Source organism: Salmo trutta, unplaced genomic scaffold (genome assembly GCF_901001165.1).
Source record: "Salmo trutta unplaced genomic scaffold, fSalTru1.1, whole genome shotgun sequence".
Classification (NCBI taxonomy): domain Eukaryota; kingdom Metazoa; phylum Chordata; class Actinopteri; order Salmoniformes; family Salmonidae; genus Salmo; species Salmo trutta.
In genome coordinates, this window is record NW_021822911.1 from 6730907 (window position 1) to 6749676 (window position 18770).

Here is an 18770-nt window from a genome sequence, read left to right on the forward strand (position 1 = left end):
CAACCCAGACAGGGTTTGGCCACGAACCCAGAAGGAGGGGCTAAGACCCATGTAGACAAACTAACGGACCGATTGGTCCTGTTCTCCGCTAACTCCTCCCCCTCTTGTATGGAGCTGGCCAATAGGATCGCAGGGTGAAGTCGATAGGCCGTTCCAGGTTACAGCCAGGGCTGTTGCCCTGATAGAAACACACGATTCCCCTCTCAGATAGACATGTTTGTTCTACGTTCCATATTTTATATCTGAACGTTTCTAAAACGTTTTGTCCTGCTGAACGCATCCCCCTCCCAGGGTTCTCTGAACTACCCGCTGGGAAGGCTTCTCCTCCTGCCCTGCTTTAACACGCCTGGTTCAGATACTCTTCACCGGGACCGTGGTTGAGTTAGAGCAGGGACGGAGCTAAACCCTGCAGTTGAATTAGGATGTTACGTCTGTCTGTCTGTCTGTCTGTCTGTCTGTCTGTCTGTCTGTCTGTCTGTCTGTCTGTCTGTCTGTCTGTCTGTCTGTCTGTCTGTCTGTCTGTCTGTCTGTCTGTCTGTTCAGTAACACCTCCTAACCCTAACCTGTCTGTCTGTAGGAGACTGGGAGTAGATCTGGGGGAGACTGACGTCTACCAGGATTCTAATGGAGGTGAGGAAGAGGAGGAGGATGATGATGGTGGTAGTGATGGTTCTGTGTGACCCCTGACCTGACCACTTGTCTCCATAGAAACGCGTATCCAGATCCAGGAGTCGGTCAGAGGGAGAGATGTTTATACTGGATACACCGGATGTACACCATTTAGTTTATACTGGATACACCGGATGTACACCGTTTAGTTTATACTGGATACACCGGGTGTACACCGTTAGTTATACTGGAATACACCGGGTGTACACTGTTTAGTTTATACTGGATACACCGGGTGTACACCGTTTAGTTTATACTGGTTACACCGGGTGTACACCGTTAGTTATACTGGAATACACCGGGTGTACACTGTTTAGTTTATACTGGATACACCGGGTGTACACCGTTTAGTTTATTCTGGGTACACCGGGTGTACACTGTTAGTTTATACTGGATACACCTGGTGTACACCGTTTATTATATTGGATACACCGGGTGTACACCGTTTAGTTTATACTGGGTACACCGGGTGTACACTGTTAGTTTATACTGTATACACCTGGTGTACACGGTTAGTTATACTGGATACACCGGGCGTACACCGTTTAGTTTATACTGGATACACCGGGTGTACACCATTTGCTGCTGCTGTGCAGTGGAAATGTTTTTTGGGGGATTCAGTTCATTTGCATGGCAAAGAGGGACTTTGCAATGAATTATTCATCTGATCCACTCTGCATAACATTCTGGAAAAAAATTGCCATCATACAAACTGAGGCGGCGGACTTTGTGAAAATTAATATTTGTGTCATTCTCAAAACTTTTTGGCCACCACTGTAGAGTTCTATTGGGATCTGATTAATGTCTCTCTATCCCTCCTCCCTCTCTCCCTCGACTGTAATAGTATCCCTGTAACAGTAAACTGTGTATATTTGTTATATGTTTATATTAGTTTTCCAGTAGCAGTAAACTCCCTCCCTCCCTCCCTCCCTCTCTCTCTCCCTCTCTCCCTCCCTCCCTCCCTCCCTCCAGGGATGTGAACCGGTGCCTGATGGAGTTCTGCGTGATGGCGTACGGGTGCGTGACGGCGTGTGCGAGGAGTGTGTGCGGCGTCCTGCCGTTCCTACCCTACAGTAAACAGTGGAAGATGAGGAAGCGGGGATCCGTCGTCTGGAAGCTGATCGCCTCTCTGATGTGTCGGGCAGGTGAGACAACGGAGATAACGGGTCATCTACACTGTGTTAGGTTGGAGATAACAGGTCATCTACACTGTGTTAGGTTGGAGATAACGGGTCATCTACACTGTGTTAGGTTGGAGATAACGGGTCCTCTACACTGTGTTAGGTTGGAGATAATGGGTCATCTACACTGTGTTAGGTTGGAGATAACAGGTCATCTACACTGTGTTAGGTTGGAGATAACGGGTCATCTACACTGTGTTAGGTTGGAGATAACGGGTCATCTACACTGTGTTAGGTTGGAGATAACGGGTCATCTACACTGTGTTAGGTTGGAGATAACGGGTCATCTACACTGTGTTAGGTTGGAGATAACGGGTCATCTACACTGTGTTAGGTTGGAGATAACAGGTCATCTACACTGTGTTAGGTTGGAGATAACGGGTCATCTACACTGTGTTAGGTTGGAGATAACAGGTCATCTACACTGTGTTAGGTCTGAGATAACAGGTCATCTACACTGTGTTAGGTTGGAGATAACGGGTCATCTACACTGTGTTAGGTTGGAGATAACGGGTCATCTACACTGTGTTAGGTTGGAGATAACAGGTCATCTACACTGTGTTAGGTTGGAGATAACAGGTTCATCTACACTGTGTTAGGTTGGAGATAACGGGTCATCTACACTGTGTTAGGTTGGAGATAACAGATCATCTACACTGTGTTTGGTTGGAGATAACGGGTCTTCTACACTGTGTTAGGTTGGAGATAACGGGTAATCTACACTGTGTTAGGTTGGAGATAACAGGTCATCTACACTGTGTTAGGTTGGAGATAACGGGTCATCTACACTGTGTTAGGTTGGAGATAACGGGTCATCTACACTGTGTTAGGTTGGAGATAACGGGTCATCTACACTGTGTTAGGTTGGAGATAACAGGTCATCTACACTGTGTTAGGTTGGAGATAACGGGTCATCTACACTGTGTTAGGTTGGAGATAACGGGTCATCAACACTGTGTTAGGTTGGAGATAACGGGTCATCTACACTGTGTTAGGTTGGAGATAACGGATCATCTACACTGTGTTAGGTTGGAGATAACGGGTCATCTACACTGTGTTAGGTTGGAGATAACGGGTCATCTACACTGTGTTAGGTTGGAGATAACGGGTCATCTACACTGTGTTAGGTTGGAGATAACGGGTCATCTACACTGTGTTAGGTTGGAGATAACGGGTCATCTACACTGTGTTAGGTTGGAGATAACGGGTCATCTACACTGTGTTAGGTTGGAGATAACGGGTCATCTACACTGTGTTAGGTTGGAGATAACAGGGTCATCTACACTGTGTTAGGTTGGAGATAACGGGTCATCTACACTGTGTTAGGTTGGAGATAACGGGTCATCTACACTGTGTTAGGTTGGAGATAACGGATCACCTACACTGTGTTAGGTTGGAGATAACGGGTCATCTACACTGTGTTAGGTTGGAGATAACGGGTCATCTACACTGTGTTAGGTTGGAGATAACAGGTTCATCTACACTGTGTTAGGTTGGAGATAACGGGTCATCTACACTGTGTTAGGTTGGAGATAACAGATCATCTACACTGTGTTCGGTTGGAGATAACGGGTTTCTACACTGTGTTAGGTTGGAGATAACGGGTCATCTACACTGTGTTAGGTTGGAGATAACAGGTCATCTACACTGTGTTAGGTTGGAGATAACGGGTCATCTACACTGTGTTAGGTTGGAGATAACGGGTCATCTACACTGTGTTAGGTTGGAGATAACGGGTCATCTACACTGTGTTAGGTTGGAGATAACAGGTCATCTACACTGTGTTAGGTTGGAGATAACGGGTCATCTACACTGTGTTAGGTTGGAGATAACATGGTCCATCTACACTGTGTTAGGTTGGAGATAACATGGTCCATCTACACTGTGTTAGGTTGGAGATAACAGGTCATCTACACTGTGTTAGGTTGGAGATAACAGGTCATCTACACTGTGTTAGGTTGGAGATAACGGGTCATCTACACTGTGTTAGGTTGGAGATAACAGATCATCTACACTGTGTTCGGTTGGAGATAACGGGTCTTCTACACTGTGTTAGGTTGGAGATAACGGGTCATCTACACTGTGTTAGGTTGGAGATAACAGGTCATCTACACTGTGTTAGGTTGGAGATAACAGGTCATCTACACTGTGTTAGGTTGGAGATAACGGGTCATCTACACTGTGTTAGGTTGGAGATAACGGGTCATCTACACTGTGTTAGGTTGGAGATAACGGGTCATCTACACTGTGTTAGGTTGGAGATAACGGGTCATCTACACTGTGTTAGGTTGGAGATAACGGGTCATCTACACTGTGTTAGGTTGGAGATAACATGGTCCATCTACACTGTGTTAGGTTGGAGATAACATGGTCCATCTACACTGTGTTAGGTTGGAGATAACAGGTCATCTACACTGTGTTAGGTTGGAGATAACTGGTCATCTACACTGTGTTAGGTTGGAGATAACGGGTCATCTACACTGTGTTAGGTTGGAGATAACGGGTCATCTACACTGTGTTAGGTTGGAGATAACAGGTCATCTACACTGTGTTAGGTTGGAGATAACGGGTCATCTACACTGTGTTAGGTTGGAGATAAAGGGTCATCTACACTGTGTTAGGTTGGAGATAACGGGTCATCTACACTGTGTTAGGTTGGAGATAACGGGTCATCTACACTGTGTTAGGTTGGAGATAACAGGGTCATCTACACTGTGTTAGGTTGGAGATAACGGGTCATCTACACTGTGTTAGGTTGGAGATAACGGGTCATCTACACTGTGTTAGGTTGGAGATAACGGGTCATCTACACTGTGTTAGGTTGGAGATAACGGATCACCTACACTGTGTTAGGTTGGAGATAACGGGTCATCTACACTGTGTTAGGTTGGAGATAACGGGTCATCTACACTGTGTTAGGTTGGAGATAACAGGTCATCTACACTGTGTTAGGTTGGAGATAACAGGTTCATCTACACTGTGTTAGGTTGGAGATAACGGGTCATCTACACTGTGTTAGGTTGGAGATAACAGATCATCTACACTGTGTTCGGTTGGAGATAACGGGTCTTCTACACTGTGTTAGGTTGGAGATAACGGGTCATCTACACTGTGTTAGGTTGGAGATAACAGGTCATCTACACTGTGTTAGGTTGGAGATAACGGGTCATCTACACTGTGTTAGGTTGGAGATAACGGGTCATCTACACTGTGTTAGGTTGGAGATAACAGGGTCATCTACACTGTGTTAGGTTGGAGATAACGGGTCATCTACACTGTGTTAGGTTGGAGATAACGGGTCATCTACACTGTGTTAGGTTGGAGATAACGGGTCATCTACACTGTGTTAGGTTGGAGATAACGGATCACCTACACTGTGTTAGGTTGGAGATAACGGGTCATCTACACTGTGTTAGGTTGGAGATAACGGGTCATCTACACTGTGTTAGGTTGGAGATAACAGGTCATCTACACTGTGTTAGGTTGGAGATAACAGGTTCATCTACACTGTGTTAGGTTGGAGATAACGGGTCATCTACACTGTGTTAGGTTGGAGATAACAGATCATCTACACTGTGTTCGGTTGGAGATAACGGGTCTTCTACACTGTGTTAGGTTGGAGATAACGGGTCATCTACACTGTGTTAGGTTGGAGATAACAGGTCATCTACACTGTGTTAGGTTGGAGATAACAGGTCATCTACACTGTGTTAGGTTGGAGATAACGGGTCATCTACACTGTGTTAGGTTGGAGATAACGGGTCATCTACACTGTGTTAGGTTGGAGATAACGGGTCATCTACACTGTGTTAGGTTGGAGATAACAGGTCATCTACACTGTGTTAGGTTGGAGATAACGGGTCATCTACACTGTGTTAGGTTGGAGATAACGGGTCATCAACACTGTGTTAGGTTGGAGATAACGGGTCATCTACACTGTGTTAGGTTGGAGATAACGGGTCATCTACACTGTGTTAGGTTGGAGATAACGGGTCATCTACACTGTGTTAGGTTGGAGATAACGGGTCATCTACACTGTGTTAGGTTGGAGATAATGGGTCATCTACACTGTGTTAGGTTGGAGATAACGGGTCATCTACACTGTGTTAGGTTGGAGATAACGGGTCATCTACACTGTGTTAGGTTGGAGATAACGGGTCATCTACACTGTGTTAGGTTGGAGATAACGGGTCATCTACACTGTGTTAGGTTGGAGATAACGGGTCATCTACACTGTGTTAGGTTGGAGATAACATGGTCCATCTACACTGTGTTAGGTTGGAGATAACATGGTCCATCTACACTGTGTTAGGTTGGAGATAACAGGTCATCTACACTGTGTTAGGTTGGAGATAACAGGTCATCTACACTGTGTTAGGTTGGAGATAACGGGTCATCTACACTGTGTTAGGTTGGAGATAACAGGTCATCTACACTGTGTTAGGTTGGAGATAACAGGTCATCTACACTGTGTTAGGTTGGAGATAACGGGTCATCTACACTGTGTTAGGTTGGAGATAACAGGTCATCTACACTGTGTTAGGTTGGAGATAACGGGTCATCTACACTGTGTTAGGTTGGAGATAACAGGGTCATCTACACTGTGTTAGGTTGGAGATAATGGGTCATCTACACTGTGTTAGGTTGGAGATAACGGGTCATCTACACTGTGTTAGGTTGGAGGTAACGGATCACCTACACTGTGTTAGGTTGGAGATAACGGGTCATCTACACTGTGTTAGGTTGGAGATAACGGGTCATCTACACTGTGTTAGGTTGGAGATAACAGGGTCATCTACACTGTGTTAGGTTGGAGATAACAGGTCATCTACACTGTGTTAGGTTGGAGATAACAGGTCATCTACACTGTGTTAGGTTGGAGATAACAGGTCATCTACACTGTGTTAGGTTGGAGATAACGGGTCATCTACACTGTGTTAGGTCTGACGTGTGTGTGTGTGTGTGTGTGTGTGTGTGTGTAGGTCTGACCCATCTCATCACCGTGGATCTTCATCAGAAAGAGATTCAGGGCTTCTTCAACATCCCAGTGGACAACCTGAGAGCTTCTCCCTTCCTACTGCAGTACATACCCACAACCCCCTCCTACTGCAGTACAGAGGAGGAGGTAGGACTACACTACCCACAACCCCCTCCTACTGCAGTACAGAGGAGGAGGTAGGACTACACTACCCACAACCCCCTTCTACTGCAGTACATCCAAGAGGAGGTAGGACTACACTACCCACAACCCCCTCCTACTGCAGTACATCCAGGAGGAGGTAGGACTACACTACCCACAACCCCCTCCTACTGCAGTACATCCAGGAGGAGGTAGGACTACACTACCCACAACCCCCTCCTACTGCAGTCAATCTTTCCTCAGTTAGCGCTACGACAAATGTAGCCTACATTTTTTCTGGTTAGGATGATTGTGTTGTGCTATATATATATATATAGATATACTTCTGTGAATATCTGAACCATTTGCATCCAAAAATAAACTGCTCACATTCTGGAGATAAACTTTGTAAGGACTGTGTGTTTTGTGTAAATAGTTTCTGAAAAGAAGTGTGTCCAGCTCAAACGCTGATTGTTGCGTCATTGGTAACTGTCCGTTTTAAAGAGGGTTCTAAACGAGCGTTCTAAACGAGCTTTCTAAACGAGCGTTCTAAAATAGTGTTCTAAACGAGCGTTCTAAACGAGCTTTATAAAAGAGCGTTCTAAAACAGTGTTCTAAATGAGCGTTCTAAACAAGCGTTCTAAACGAGCGTTCTAAACGAGCTTTATAAAAGAGCGTTCTAAAATAGTGTTCTAAATGAGCGTTCTAAATGAGTGTGTCCAGCTCAAACGCTGATTGTTGCGTCATTGTAAAGTGTCTGTTGTAACGGGGTTCCAACCTACTAATCAACCCGCTTCAGGGACTGTAGAACGGCTGGTAGGAATAATAACAATGGCTGGGCTGATGGGCACTTCAGTGACTTGGAGCCTTTGATTGCCCTGCCTCTGGGAGCCTGTCCACTTGTTACATGATTACTGAGTGAAAGAGAGCCTATGAAAGTTTTCATGGAGGGTGGGTGACCCCCTTGGTGGCTGAACCTGAGATCAATGAGAGAACTTGTCAGAAAAAACGACAGAGTCCCACTTTCTCTGTCATTGTACAAAGTAGAGAGTGGGGGAAAAATGTGTAAAAATGTATACAGAGGCTCTGGAATTTGTCATAAAAAAAATAAAAATAAAAATTGTGAAAAAGGATTCAAATAAAGTTCCAACAGTACATGAGATGATCAGACTGAACCAACTGCTATCTTAAAATGTTTATTCAGTTAGGAAACAGAGGATGGATCACATAATTAAAGTTATCACACAATTAAATAATAAATCCTCACTCACAAAGACAAACATGGCTTCATTATTGTTCACAGTTTATTATCATAGTTTCTCACAGATCCTGGCTTCCACTGTTAGAATGGCTGAGCGAGAGGAGGTGGGGCTTTTTTCATAGCCTGAGAGAGAGAGAGAGACATTCAGTTTAACTAGAGGGGCTGGGTGCGCCCCCTGTTGGCTGAACCCGGGTGGGAGGTTCCCCCTTAGCAAGCAATGGACCCCAGCACACCACTGAAGCCATTAATAACTATATTCAAAAACACACCTGGAAACCTGTTCAATCACCAGGCACACGGCTCAACATGGTTCAATGACAGAGAAAAAAAAATATGTCAAAATGAATAAAAAAATGATACAGCTGTCTTTAATAAGATCAAACTGAACTAACTGCTATCTTGAAATGTTGAAAAAGTGTTTTAAAATAGGCATCCTATCATTTGAAAATTAGTTGAAAGGCTAAGTGATTCTCCTCCTGACAAGAAGCTGACAGTCTTCAAACAGAGCAAAAAAAGTGGTCCCAAACAATATGTCAAAATGAATAAAAAAATGATACAGCTGTCTTTAATAAGATAAAAAAATGATACAGCTGTCTTTAATAAGATCAAACTGAACTAACTGCTATCTTGAAATGTTGAAAAAGTGTTTTTAAATAGGCATCCTATCATTTGAAAATTTGTTGAAAGGCTAAGTGATTCTCCTCCTGAGAAGAAGCTGACAGCCTTCAAACATAGTGCAAAAAAAGTGGGCGTGAACATAGAATATTTTTGGGTCAAATAAAATAATATACAGCTGTCTTTAATAAGATCTCACTTGAATTAACTGCTATCTTGAAATGTTGAAAAAGTGTTTTTAAATAGCTCAGTCTTATCACTCAATATGAGTCAAAATCTGTCACTTCCAAGAGTGCTCATTTTGTCAAAAATTAAAAAATTAAAAAATTAACAACTCACAGCTGTGTTAATAGACCCAACTCAAACATCTGCTATCTTGAAATGTCCAAAAAAGGTATTTAAATGGGCCTACCAGACATCTTCTTGAGAGAAGATAAGGTCAGGGACTCCTGACTGACTCTCTGTCATGTTGAAATAGGTTCTCCTGTCTTACTTTCTGTCATGTTGAGATTGGTTTCCCTGTCTTACTTTCTGTCATGTTGAGATTGGTTAGTTCTTCTTGAGAGAACTAACCCAAAATTAGTCCAACTAAACCAAAATTAGTCGAAAGGCTAAGGGATTTTCTAAATAGCTCAGTCTTATCACTCAATATGAGTCAAAATCTGTCACTTCCAGGACTGCTCATTTTGTCAAAAATGAAAAAATGAAAAAAATAACAGCTCACAGCTGTGTTAATAGACCCAACTCAAACATCTGCTATCTTGAAATGTCCAAAAAAGGTATTTAAATGGGCCTACCAGACATCTTGAGAGAAGACAAGGTCAGGGACTCCTGACTGACTTTACTCTCCGTCATGTTGAAATATGACAAAAGCTCTAGGCTGTTTTTAACCACTTCCGGTTGTCACAGGAAGTTCTTACTCAACACACGTTGTCTTTGGGGTAGACATAAACAGAATCCTGAATAAGAAGTCTCTACCTTAATAATTGACTGAATGACACATGGTTGAGTTGCGTAATTTTCACTATCTGCAGGTGGCCATATGACAATAGCTCTAGGCTGTTTTTAACAACTTCCGGTTGTCACAGGAAGCTCTTGCTTCACACACGTTGTCTTTGGGGTAGTCTCAGTCCTGTCTGATGCTGTCTGGCCAGTGAAACAGTCTGTCTCAGTCCTGTCTGATGCTGTCCGGTCAGTGAAACAGTCTGTCTCAGTCCTGTCTGATGCTGTCCGGTCAGTGAAACAGTCTGTCTCAGTCCTGTCTGATGCTGTATAGACAGTGAAACAGTCTGTCTCAGTCCTGTCTGATGCTGTCTGGACATAAAGAGTATAACATTGTTGCTGCCCGTAGCGTTGAAGGCAAGGGAAGCCAGTGAGCATTTGGCTTCCTTTGATTGTGTTGGCTGTGCTAGCTGTGTTGGCTGTGCTAGCTGTGTTGGCTGTGCTAGCTGTGTTAGCTGTGTTAGCTGTGCTAGCTGTGTTAGCTGTGCTAGCTGCGTTAGCTGTGCTAGCTGTGCTAGCTGTGCTAGCTGTGCTAGCTGTGTTAGCTGTGCTAGCTGTGTTAGCTGTGCTAATCCAAATTTATGGTTTTAAAAAAGGGCAAAATTAAAGACAGATCGTAACTGTAGGTGCTGAACTCTCTGTGTCGTTTTAAAGCAATAGTCGTTTTGTCGTCCCTAAAATGTCTGAAACATATATTTTGCTTTGACCGTGCTGCAGGTCACCTAACTGTTTGGTTACATGCAATAAGCTTTGTGTGGACTTCACCGGACAGCGGTTGCTCTCTGGTTTTGAGATGAAAACAAATGTCTAGTTTAATTTATTCTGCCGCTGTGTCTAGTAGTAGTACCATCAACAGACAGCAGGGGGCAGTAGAACCTGTCTTCACAGTGGAAAGGCAGACACAGTGGATTCATTTGTCTTTAATAAGATCAAACTGAACTAACTGCTATCTTGAAATGTTGAAAAAGTGTTTTTAAATAGGCATCCTATCATTTGAAAATTAGTTGAAAGGCTAAGTGATTCTCCTCCTGAGAAGAAGCTGACAGCCTTCAAACATAGCAAAAAAAGTGGTCCAAAAAACAATACGTCAAAATGAATAAAAAAATGATACAGCTGTCTTTAAAACCTCTTGCGCATACTCCTAGCGACATTAGCATAACGAAATTAAATATTTTTTTTTTTCAAATATAAGGCTGTCTCATATCGTTTTATAGATACACCTCTCTTGAATCGACCCTCGTTGTCCGATTTCAAAAAGGTTTTACAGGAAAAGCACAATATTAGATTATGTTAGAGGAGTACTTTGTAAAAATTGCATCATATGAATTTTCCAACCAAGCACATGCATCACATATAACCAAAAAACAGCTAAATGCAGCACTAACCTTTTACAAACTTCATCAGATGACACACCTAGGACATCATGTTACACACAGCATGCAATCTTTTGTTCAATAAAGGTCATATTTCTATATAAAAACAGCATTTTACATCGGCACCTGCCGTTGACTAACTATTTTCCCATAAAATGCGTCCCGGGAAACAGTGCTACAATTTTATAAATTACTATTCGAAAACCATTTATTTTTTTTATATTGTCAATCTAAGATTTATAGATGAACATCTCTTGAATACACCTGTCATAACAGATTTTAAATGAAATTTACAGGGTAATCACACTTTGAGATCAACGGGGATGCGATACCCAGAAAACGAGCTAGAAAGCCTAGCTCGGCGCCATCTTTGAACAATTGCAAATCACATCTGATATTGTATAATATCGCCAATAATCCCTCACCTTTAGTTGTCTTCATCAGAAAGCACTTCCCGATATCCCAGGTCCATGACAAATGTATTTTCGGTCGAAAAAGTCCATGCTTTATGTTCCATTAGCTTCCTGTTGTTAGCGCGTCCTAAGGCTGTAATCAAATGTTGATCCGTGCGCGGCACCTGGCTAACGCAAAATGACTGTTTGCTATTAGTTAGGTTCGTTCAAACATGTCAAACGTTGTATAAAATACTCGTCAGGGCCTGTTTCAACAAGAGAGAGAGCCAATCAGATTCGAGTGGGACGATTTCATTGTGTTTCAAAAGGTTTCCAAAGGTGGGGGCAGACACGGCCGCCGACGTCACAATGCTGATGGCCCTACTACAGTGACCAATTGCCACATCGTCTCTTTCACTGAGTTTCGACCGCAGAACCCTCAAAACACTTTGTAAAGACTGGGGACATCTAGTGGAAGCACTGGAAAGTGCTCAATTATCATTTTTTCACGTTGTGAATTATAGGTAAGGCTGTGAAGTCGAGTCGACAATTCAGATTCCCACTTCCTGGTTCAATCGGTATCGGGGTTTTGACTGCCATACGAGTTCTGTTATACTCACAGACACCATTCAAACAGTTTTAGAAAATTTAGGGTGTTTTCTATCCATATAAAATAAGTATATGCATGTCCTAGCTTCGGACTTTGATTAGTAGGCCGTTGAAAATGGGAACGATTTTTTTTCAAAATGCGCTGTGGCGCCCCCTATCCTAGGGTAACGTCAAGAGAATAAGATCAAACTGAACTAACTGCTACCTTGAAATGTTGAAAAAGTGTTTTTAAATAGCTCAATCTTATCACTCAATATGAGTCAAAATCTGTCACTTCCAGGACTGCTCATTTTGTCAAAAATGAAAAAATGAAAAAATTAACAACTCACAGCTGTGTTAATAGACCCAACTCAAACATCTGCTATCTTGAAATGTCCAAAAAAGGTATTTAAATGGGCCTACCAGACATCTTCTTGAGAGAAGATAAGGTCAGGGACTCCTGACTGACTCTCTGTCATGTTGAAATAGGTTCTCCTGTCTTACTTTCTGTCATGTTGAGATTGGTTTCCCTGTCTTACTTTCTGTCATGTTGAGATTGGTTAGTTCTTCTTGAGAGAACTAACCCAAAAGTAGTCCAACTAACCCAAAATTAGTCGAAAGGCTAAGGGATTTTCTAAATAGCTCAGTCTTATCACTCAATATGAGTCAAAATCTGTCACTTCCAGGAGTGCTCATTTTGTCAAAAATGAAAAAATGAAAAAATTAACAACTCACAGCTGTGTTAATAGACCCAACTCAAACATCTGCTATCTTGAAATGTCCAAAAAAGGTATTTAAATGGGCCTACCAGACATCTTCTTGAGAGAAGATAAGGTCAGGGACTCCTGACTGACTTTAATCTCCGTCATGTTGAAATAGGTTCTCCTGTCTTACTTTCTGTCATGTTGAGATTGGTTTCCCTGTCTTACTTTCTGTCATGTTGAGATTGGTTAGTTCTTCTTGAGAGAACTAACCCAAAATTAGTCCAACTAACCCAAAATTAGTCGAAAGGCTAAGGGATTTTCTAAATAGCTCAGTCTTATCACTCAATATGAGTCAAAATCTGTCATGATTGGACAGCGGGGCCATTGTTGAAGTCCCTGGTCAACGAGGTGGCAATGTCACAATCTGTGCTGCTATCAGCAACCATGGTGTTCTACATCACCATGTTACACTCGGGCCATATAACACCCAGCACCTTCTAACATTTATGGCCAATCTAAGATATATTTTATTTGAGCAGCAGGTTCAAGAGCAGCAGGGTCTAGAGCTAAATGAGAATCCCATCCCCACCTATGTGATTGTCCCACACTATGTCAGTTTCCAGCGAGCTGCTCAGGTAAGGGAATTGGTTTAACATCAATGGGCAGTTTATGAACTTGTACCTCCCTCCATACTCGCCTTTCCTGAATCCAATTGAGGAGTTTTTTCTCCTCTTGGAGATGGACAGTGTATGATAGACAACCCTCCACCAGAGTAAATCTGCTGCAAGCCATGGATTTATCCTGTGGTGATATAGGTGAGGAATCATGTCAGGGCTGGATAGGGCACACAAGAGGCTTCTTCCCCCGTTGCCTCAGGAGGGACAATATTTCTGATCAATTTTGAGCTACTATGATAGAACATGTTTTCGTTCATCAAAAGACAATGACGGAAAAATATGAATTTTTTTTAGATTAAAAATGTACTTCTCCCTGAGAATTTTGTATGTTTTGAACAATGTGTTTTCTATTTTTCGGTGTATTGTTTACTGACTGCTTGAGAGTGTATATCATTTTGATCACTTTGTTTATGATTTGAGAGCAGTGTTTGATTTTGAACACAGGTAAAACTGTTTTGAGGTGAATGTTTCATTTTGCGAGAGGAGTTAGAGTTTATGTAAATAGTGCTTGAAGATGAGGAGAGGAGAGGAGTCAGAGGTTATATAAATAGTGCTTGAAGATGAGGTTTTGTGTTTAATGTTTTCAGGAAATGGAGCAAGGTTTCAGAAATTGTGTTTTAGCAATTGAGAAAAACTGTAATGACTCTGATGAGTGTCCAACTTCAATCACCTAGGCAACAACCTTGCATGGAAATATAATAACCAGGGTGACTATAGAGTGGGCAACAGTTCATCACTCAGGAGTCAATGTCATGTCTGTTGTCTTTTTTCAGAGAGAGAGAGAGAGAGAGAGAGAGAGAGAGAGAGAGAGAGAGAGAGAGAGAGAGAGAGAGAGAGAGAGAGAGAGAGAGAGAGAGAGAGAGAGAAAGTTGAAAGTTGTCACAGATGCAAACAATTTAAAACACTATAGTAAATTTTATTTATATTTTCTAGTCTGAGAGGTTCTGAAAAGTATGAATAATAACAATGGCTGGGCTGATGAGCAGTTCAGTGAGTTGGAGCCTTTGATTGCCCTGCCTCTGTATTACTGAATGAAAGAGAGCCCAGCCCTGAAATGAATCACCCTGATGATCCTCTGACCTCAACATAACAATGACGTAGGCAACCACCTTGGATGGACAATCAATGCAAGGTGTTAATCTCATCTCCTGAATGATCAATTTAACACAACTTTAAACCCAGGTTTTTTTACAGGAATAATAACAATGGCTGGGCTGATGGGCACTTCAGTGACTTGGAGCCTTTGATTGCCCTGCCTCTGGGAGCCTGTCCACTTGTTACATGATTACTGAGTGAAAGAGAGCCTATGAAAGTTTTCATGGAGGGTGGGTGACCCCCTTGGTGGCTGAACCTGAGATCAATGAGAGAACTTGTCAGAAAAAACGACAGAGTCCCACTTTCTCTGTCATTGTACAAAGTAGAGAGTGGGGAAAAAATGTGTACAAATGTATACAGAGGCTCTGGAATTTGTCATAAAAAAAATAAAAATAAAAATTGTGAAAAAGGATTCAAATAAAGTTCCAACAGTACATGAGATGATCAGACTGAACCAACTGCTATCTTAAAATGTTTATTCAGTTAGGAAACAGAGGATGGATCACATAATTAAAGTTATCACACAATTAAATAATAAATCCTCACTCACAAAGACAAACATGGCTTCATTATTGTTCACAGTTTATTATCATAGTTTCTCACAGATCCTGGCTTCCACTGTTAGAATGGCTGAGCGAGAGGAGGTGGGGCTTTTTTCATAGCCTGAGAGAGAGAGAGAGAGAGAGAGAGAGAGAGAGACATTCAGTTTTACTAGAGGGGTTGGGTGCGCCCCCTGTTGGCTGAACCCGGGTGGGAGGTTCCCCCTTAGCAAGCAATGGACCCCAGCACACCACTGAAGCCATTAAGAACTATATTCAAAAACACACCTGGTAACCTGTTCAATCACCAGGCACACGGCTCAACATAGTTCAATGACAGAGACTGTGGACTTAGAATCATTTTGGGTAAAAAAAAAAACATTGAAAATAAATAAAATAAAGTTGCAGCTGTCTTTGATATGCTCAAAATTAACTAACTGCTATCTTGAAATGTAGAGAAAGTGTTTTTAAATAGGCATCCTATCATTTGAAAATTAGTTGAAAGGCTAAGTGATTCTCCTCCTGACAAGAAGTTGACAGCCTTCAAACATAGTGCAAAAAAAGTGGGCGTGAACATAGAATATTTTATACCCTCGGACAGGCAGTATATAACCCCACCCTCTTTGCCATGGCAGTATCTCTCATGCGTTCCTGCAATCAGTCGTCTGTCCTTCTTCTTGATTGATTGTCCATCAATCGTGACAGGGAAGTGGTGATAGAAGAGTGTCAAGGTCTGTGCCTCATCCAACTTTCTGCTGCTGGACAATGCTCCTTTTCTCCTTGTGCTTGCACAAGAGGGGCCTGCAGTCTCACTACTTGAAAAAGAGAAAAGAGCAAAACATTTGTATCTATATGTAGCAGCATTTACAAGACATTGTAAAGTGTAATTGATATAATTTGTGTAAATACTTACTCAGAGTCACTGGACATGGCTATTTTGGAGATCAGCTTCATTCCCATGCAGACATTGACTGTTGTCTTCAAGCGGTAATGCTTGTCAACTGTAGCAGTTGTATGGGCCAAGTAGTCAGCAACTAGGGCCTTGTCTGGGTCATTGAAGCTGGAGCTGCTGCTCCAGTTTCAACTGTTCTGCCTGCGGCTACGGAACCCTGACCTGTTCACCGGACGTGCTTGTTGCACCCTCGACAACTACTATTATTATTATTTGACCATGCTGGTCATTTACGAACATTTTAACATCTTGACCATGTTCTGTTATAATATCCACCCGGCACAGCCAGAAGAGGACTGGCCACCCCTCATAGCCTGGTTCCTCTCTAGGTTTCTTCCTAGGTTTTTGGCCTTTCTAGGGAGTTTTTCCTAGGGAGTTTTTCCTAGCCACCGTGCTTCTTTCACATGCATTGCTTGCTGTTTGGGGTTTTAGGCTGGGTTTCTGTACAGCACTTTGAGATTTCAGCTGATGTACGAAGGGCTATATAAATACATTTGATTTGATTTGATTAGAAGACAAGCGTGTCCTCCTTCGTTTAAAGATTTTGTGCGAGAAACACCAGCCTGCCAACGACATCCGGCTTCAGAGATGCTCTGTGGCAGGTCACGATATTGCCACTGCAGCTGAAAACCCTTTCGGAGGGTGAACTGGTAGCTGGTACCAAGAGATACTTTTTTGCCAGGTGGCTCAGAGCTGGAAAGACAACTTCATGATCCTTCCACCACTTGAGGGGATCAGTGTCACTCTCCACACTTGCTGACTGCAAGTAACTTGACAGTTCATTTTCAATAGCCTCCCTCTTGGTTGGTGGCGCAGTGGTGGTGGCTGTGCGCTGCTTGAAGAAGCTTGCCAGTGTCTTAGCTTTTGGTGCCACTGCTGATTCTCCATCTGCAGGCTCAGGCACAGTTGGCACATGTAGGTGAGATGGTTGACAGCTGCTCTGATCAGCCAGTAGCGTCTCCACCTCCAAGACAGCTCTGTGCTTCAATGCATCAACTTTTTCACTTGGGATATAGGTGGCCCTGAAGCGTGGATCCACAAATGAAGCCATCTCCAATAGGTCAGTAGTGGCTGGGTCAGAATACTTGTGGTTGAGGTACTCAACAATGCTGGTCTTGATCGATTTGCAAAGCTCGCTATCACCCTCTTCACATGCCAGGAGACTGTCGTTAAAAAGGTGCAGCACAGGTTTTACATATGATAGAGTGACGTACTCCTCACCTGACAAAGCATCGGTAAAGTCCTGGAGAGGTTTCAGGACCTTTTGGACTGCTTCTAGGACCTCTAAGTCCTGCCAGGTAGGGACAAGGTGCCTGGTCTTTTTGTCATTAGACAGGACTTTGGCCAGTGCTCCTTCCTGCTCCAGGACTCTCTCTATCATCTGCTGCCTTGATCCCCAGCGTGTGGCAGACTCGGTTATGAGTTGGTGACTTGGCAGACCCAGCTGAATCTGGACTTCAGCAAGATGTCTCCTTTTCTTCCAGCTGTACGAAAAACAGCTTACAATTGCCATGTCCTGTCAGAATCATAAAAAAACTATTAAACAAATGTGCTTATGCGAGAAATTTGACTCTGTTTTCACTTTAACACACTCATACAACTAAGTGCTTTCCAAAATCAAGCTTTAGAAATATTCTACATTAATATTTTCTTGTTTCATAGTTTATTTTTTTAATCAACGCCAGTCCTAATCATAAATATCAAATATTATATTCATTTATTTTCTGAATTTGAATCCTGTAAGTGATTTTTATGTATTATTATTTTTGTATAATTTATAAATGATGACTATACTGTATGTACATTTACTCATGTTTCGTTCTTGTTGTTATGCTTAGTATTTAATGCTACTTCATATTTCTACTCCACTAAAAACTCCACAATGTTTAGGCCTACCTACGTGTCAACATTAGTTTCTAGTTACTTTGCAGTTGGCTCTTTCAATCCAGAGAAAAAACTATAGTCTATCATAATAACTAAATATGTTACCTTGATGATATCAACAGGCTAACCAGCATTTTAAAGTCATAATTACCTCACCTTTACCAGCTGTAACATTAAAGTGGTAAACACATCAATGCATCACTAATTCTTATCCAATAACCTAATAAATATTGTTCTGAAATCTACCATCCTGTATTGTAAGTGATTTTACTTTTACCACTTTATGTTTTGTGTTTTATTAATCAATTTTTGGCCAAGACAGCAGCATAAAACAAAAAAAGTTGCAGACAAGACACAAAGGAAAATAATGAAAAACTAATATTTTAATACACCACTTGCCAATTTTCTTTTCATTAGGCACCACACTGCGGGAAAATGAAGTTTGCAGTGAGCTTTGTTTCGGGGCTGGAGCTTTTTCGGGTTGTCGACGGCTTGCGGCTGGGGCTTCTGCAGCGCGCAGTTTCACACACTCTTCGTATTGCAGTTTGTGCCACTGTTTTAGGTGGTGAAAAAGATTTGTAGTGCTGGAACTTTTTTTATGGCACTGCCTACATATAACGTGATTTTGTTGCTCATCTGATACTTTGAATCCGAACCATCTCCAAATGACTGAGCCAATGCTTTTTCTTTTACTAACCAATTCCTCGTCAAAACGCTCC

The 18770-nt window shown here is 42.3% G+C and overlaps 1 protein-coding gene and 1 long non-coding RNA gene across 2 annotated transcripts; one reads left to right on the plus strand and one right to left on the minus strand.

Annotated features, from left to right (window-relative positions):
* Window positions 1-498: 498 nt before the first annotated feature.
* On the plus strand, window positions 499-6983 carry LOC115186765 (uncharacterized). Its single transcript, XR_003875888.1, has 3 exons — window positions 499-630; window positions 1642-1814; window positions 6833-6983. It is a non-coding gene; the product is annotated as an uncharacterized LOC115186765 (long non-coding RNA).
* Window positions 6984-16698: 9715 nt separating this feature from the next.
* LOC115186707 (zinc finger BED domain-containing protein 1-like) lies at window positions 16699-18770 on the minus strand. Its single transcript, XM_029746240.1, has 2 exons — window positions 18749-18770; window positions 16699-17683 (listed from the first exon to the last, which is right to left on the minus strand). Exon 2 carries the CDS (start codon window positions 17678-17680, stop codon window positions 16703-16705), a length of 978 nt encoding a protein of 325 aa, XP_029602100.1. The 5' UTR covers window positions 17681-17683; window positions 18749-18770; the 3' UTR covers window positions 16699-16702.

Coding starts and splice junctions, on each gene's coding strand:
- LOC115186707 (XM_029746240.1), bottom strand. CDS start 17,680: ATGGCAATTGTAAGCTGTTTTTCGTACAGCTGGAAGAAAAGGAGACAT.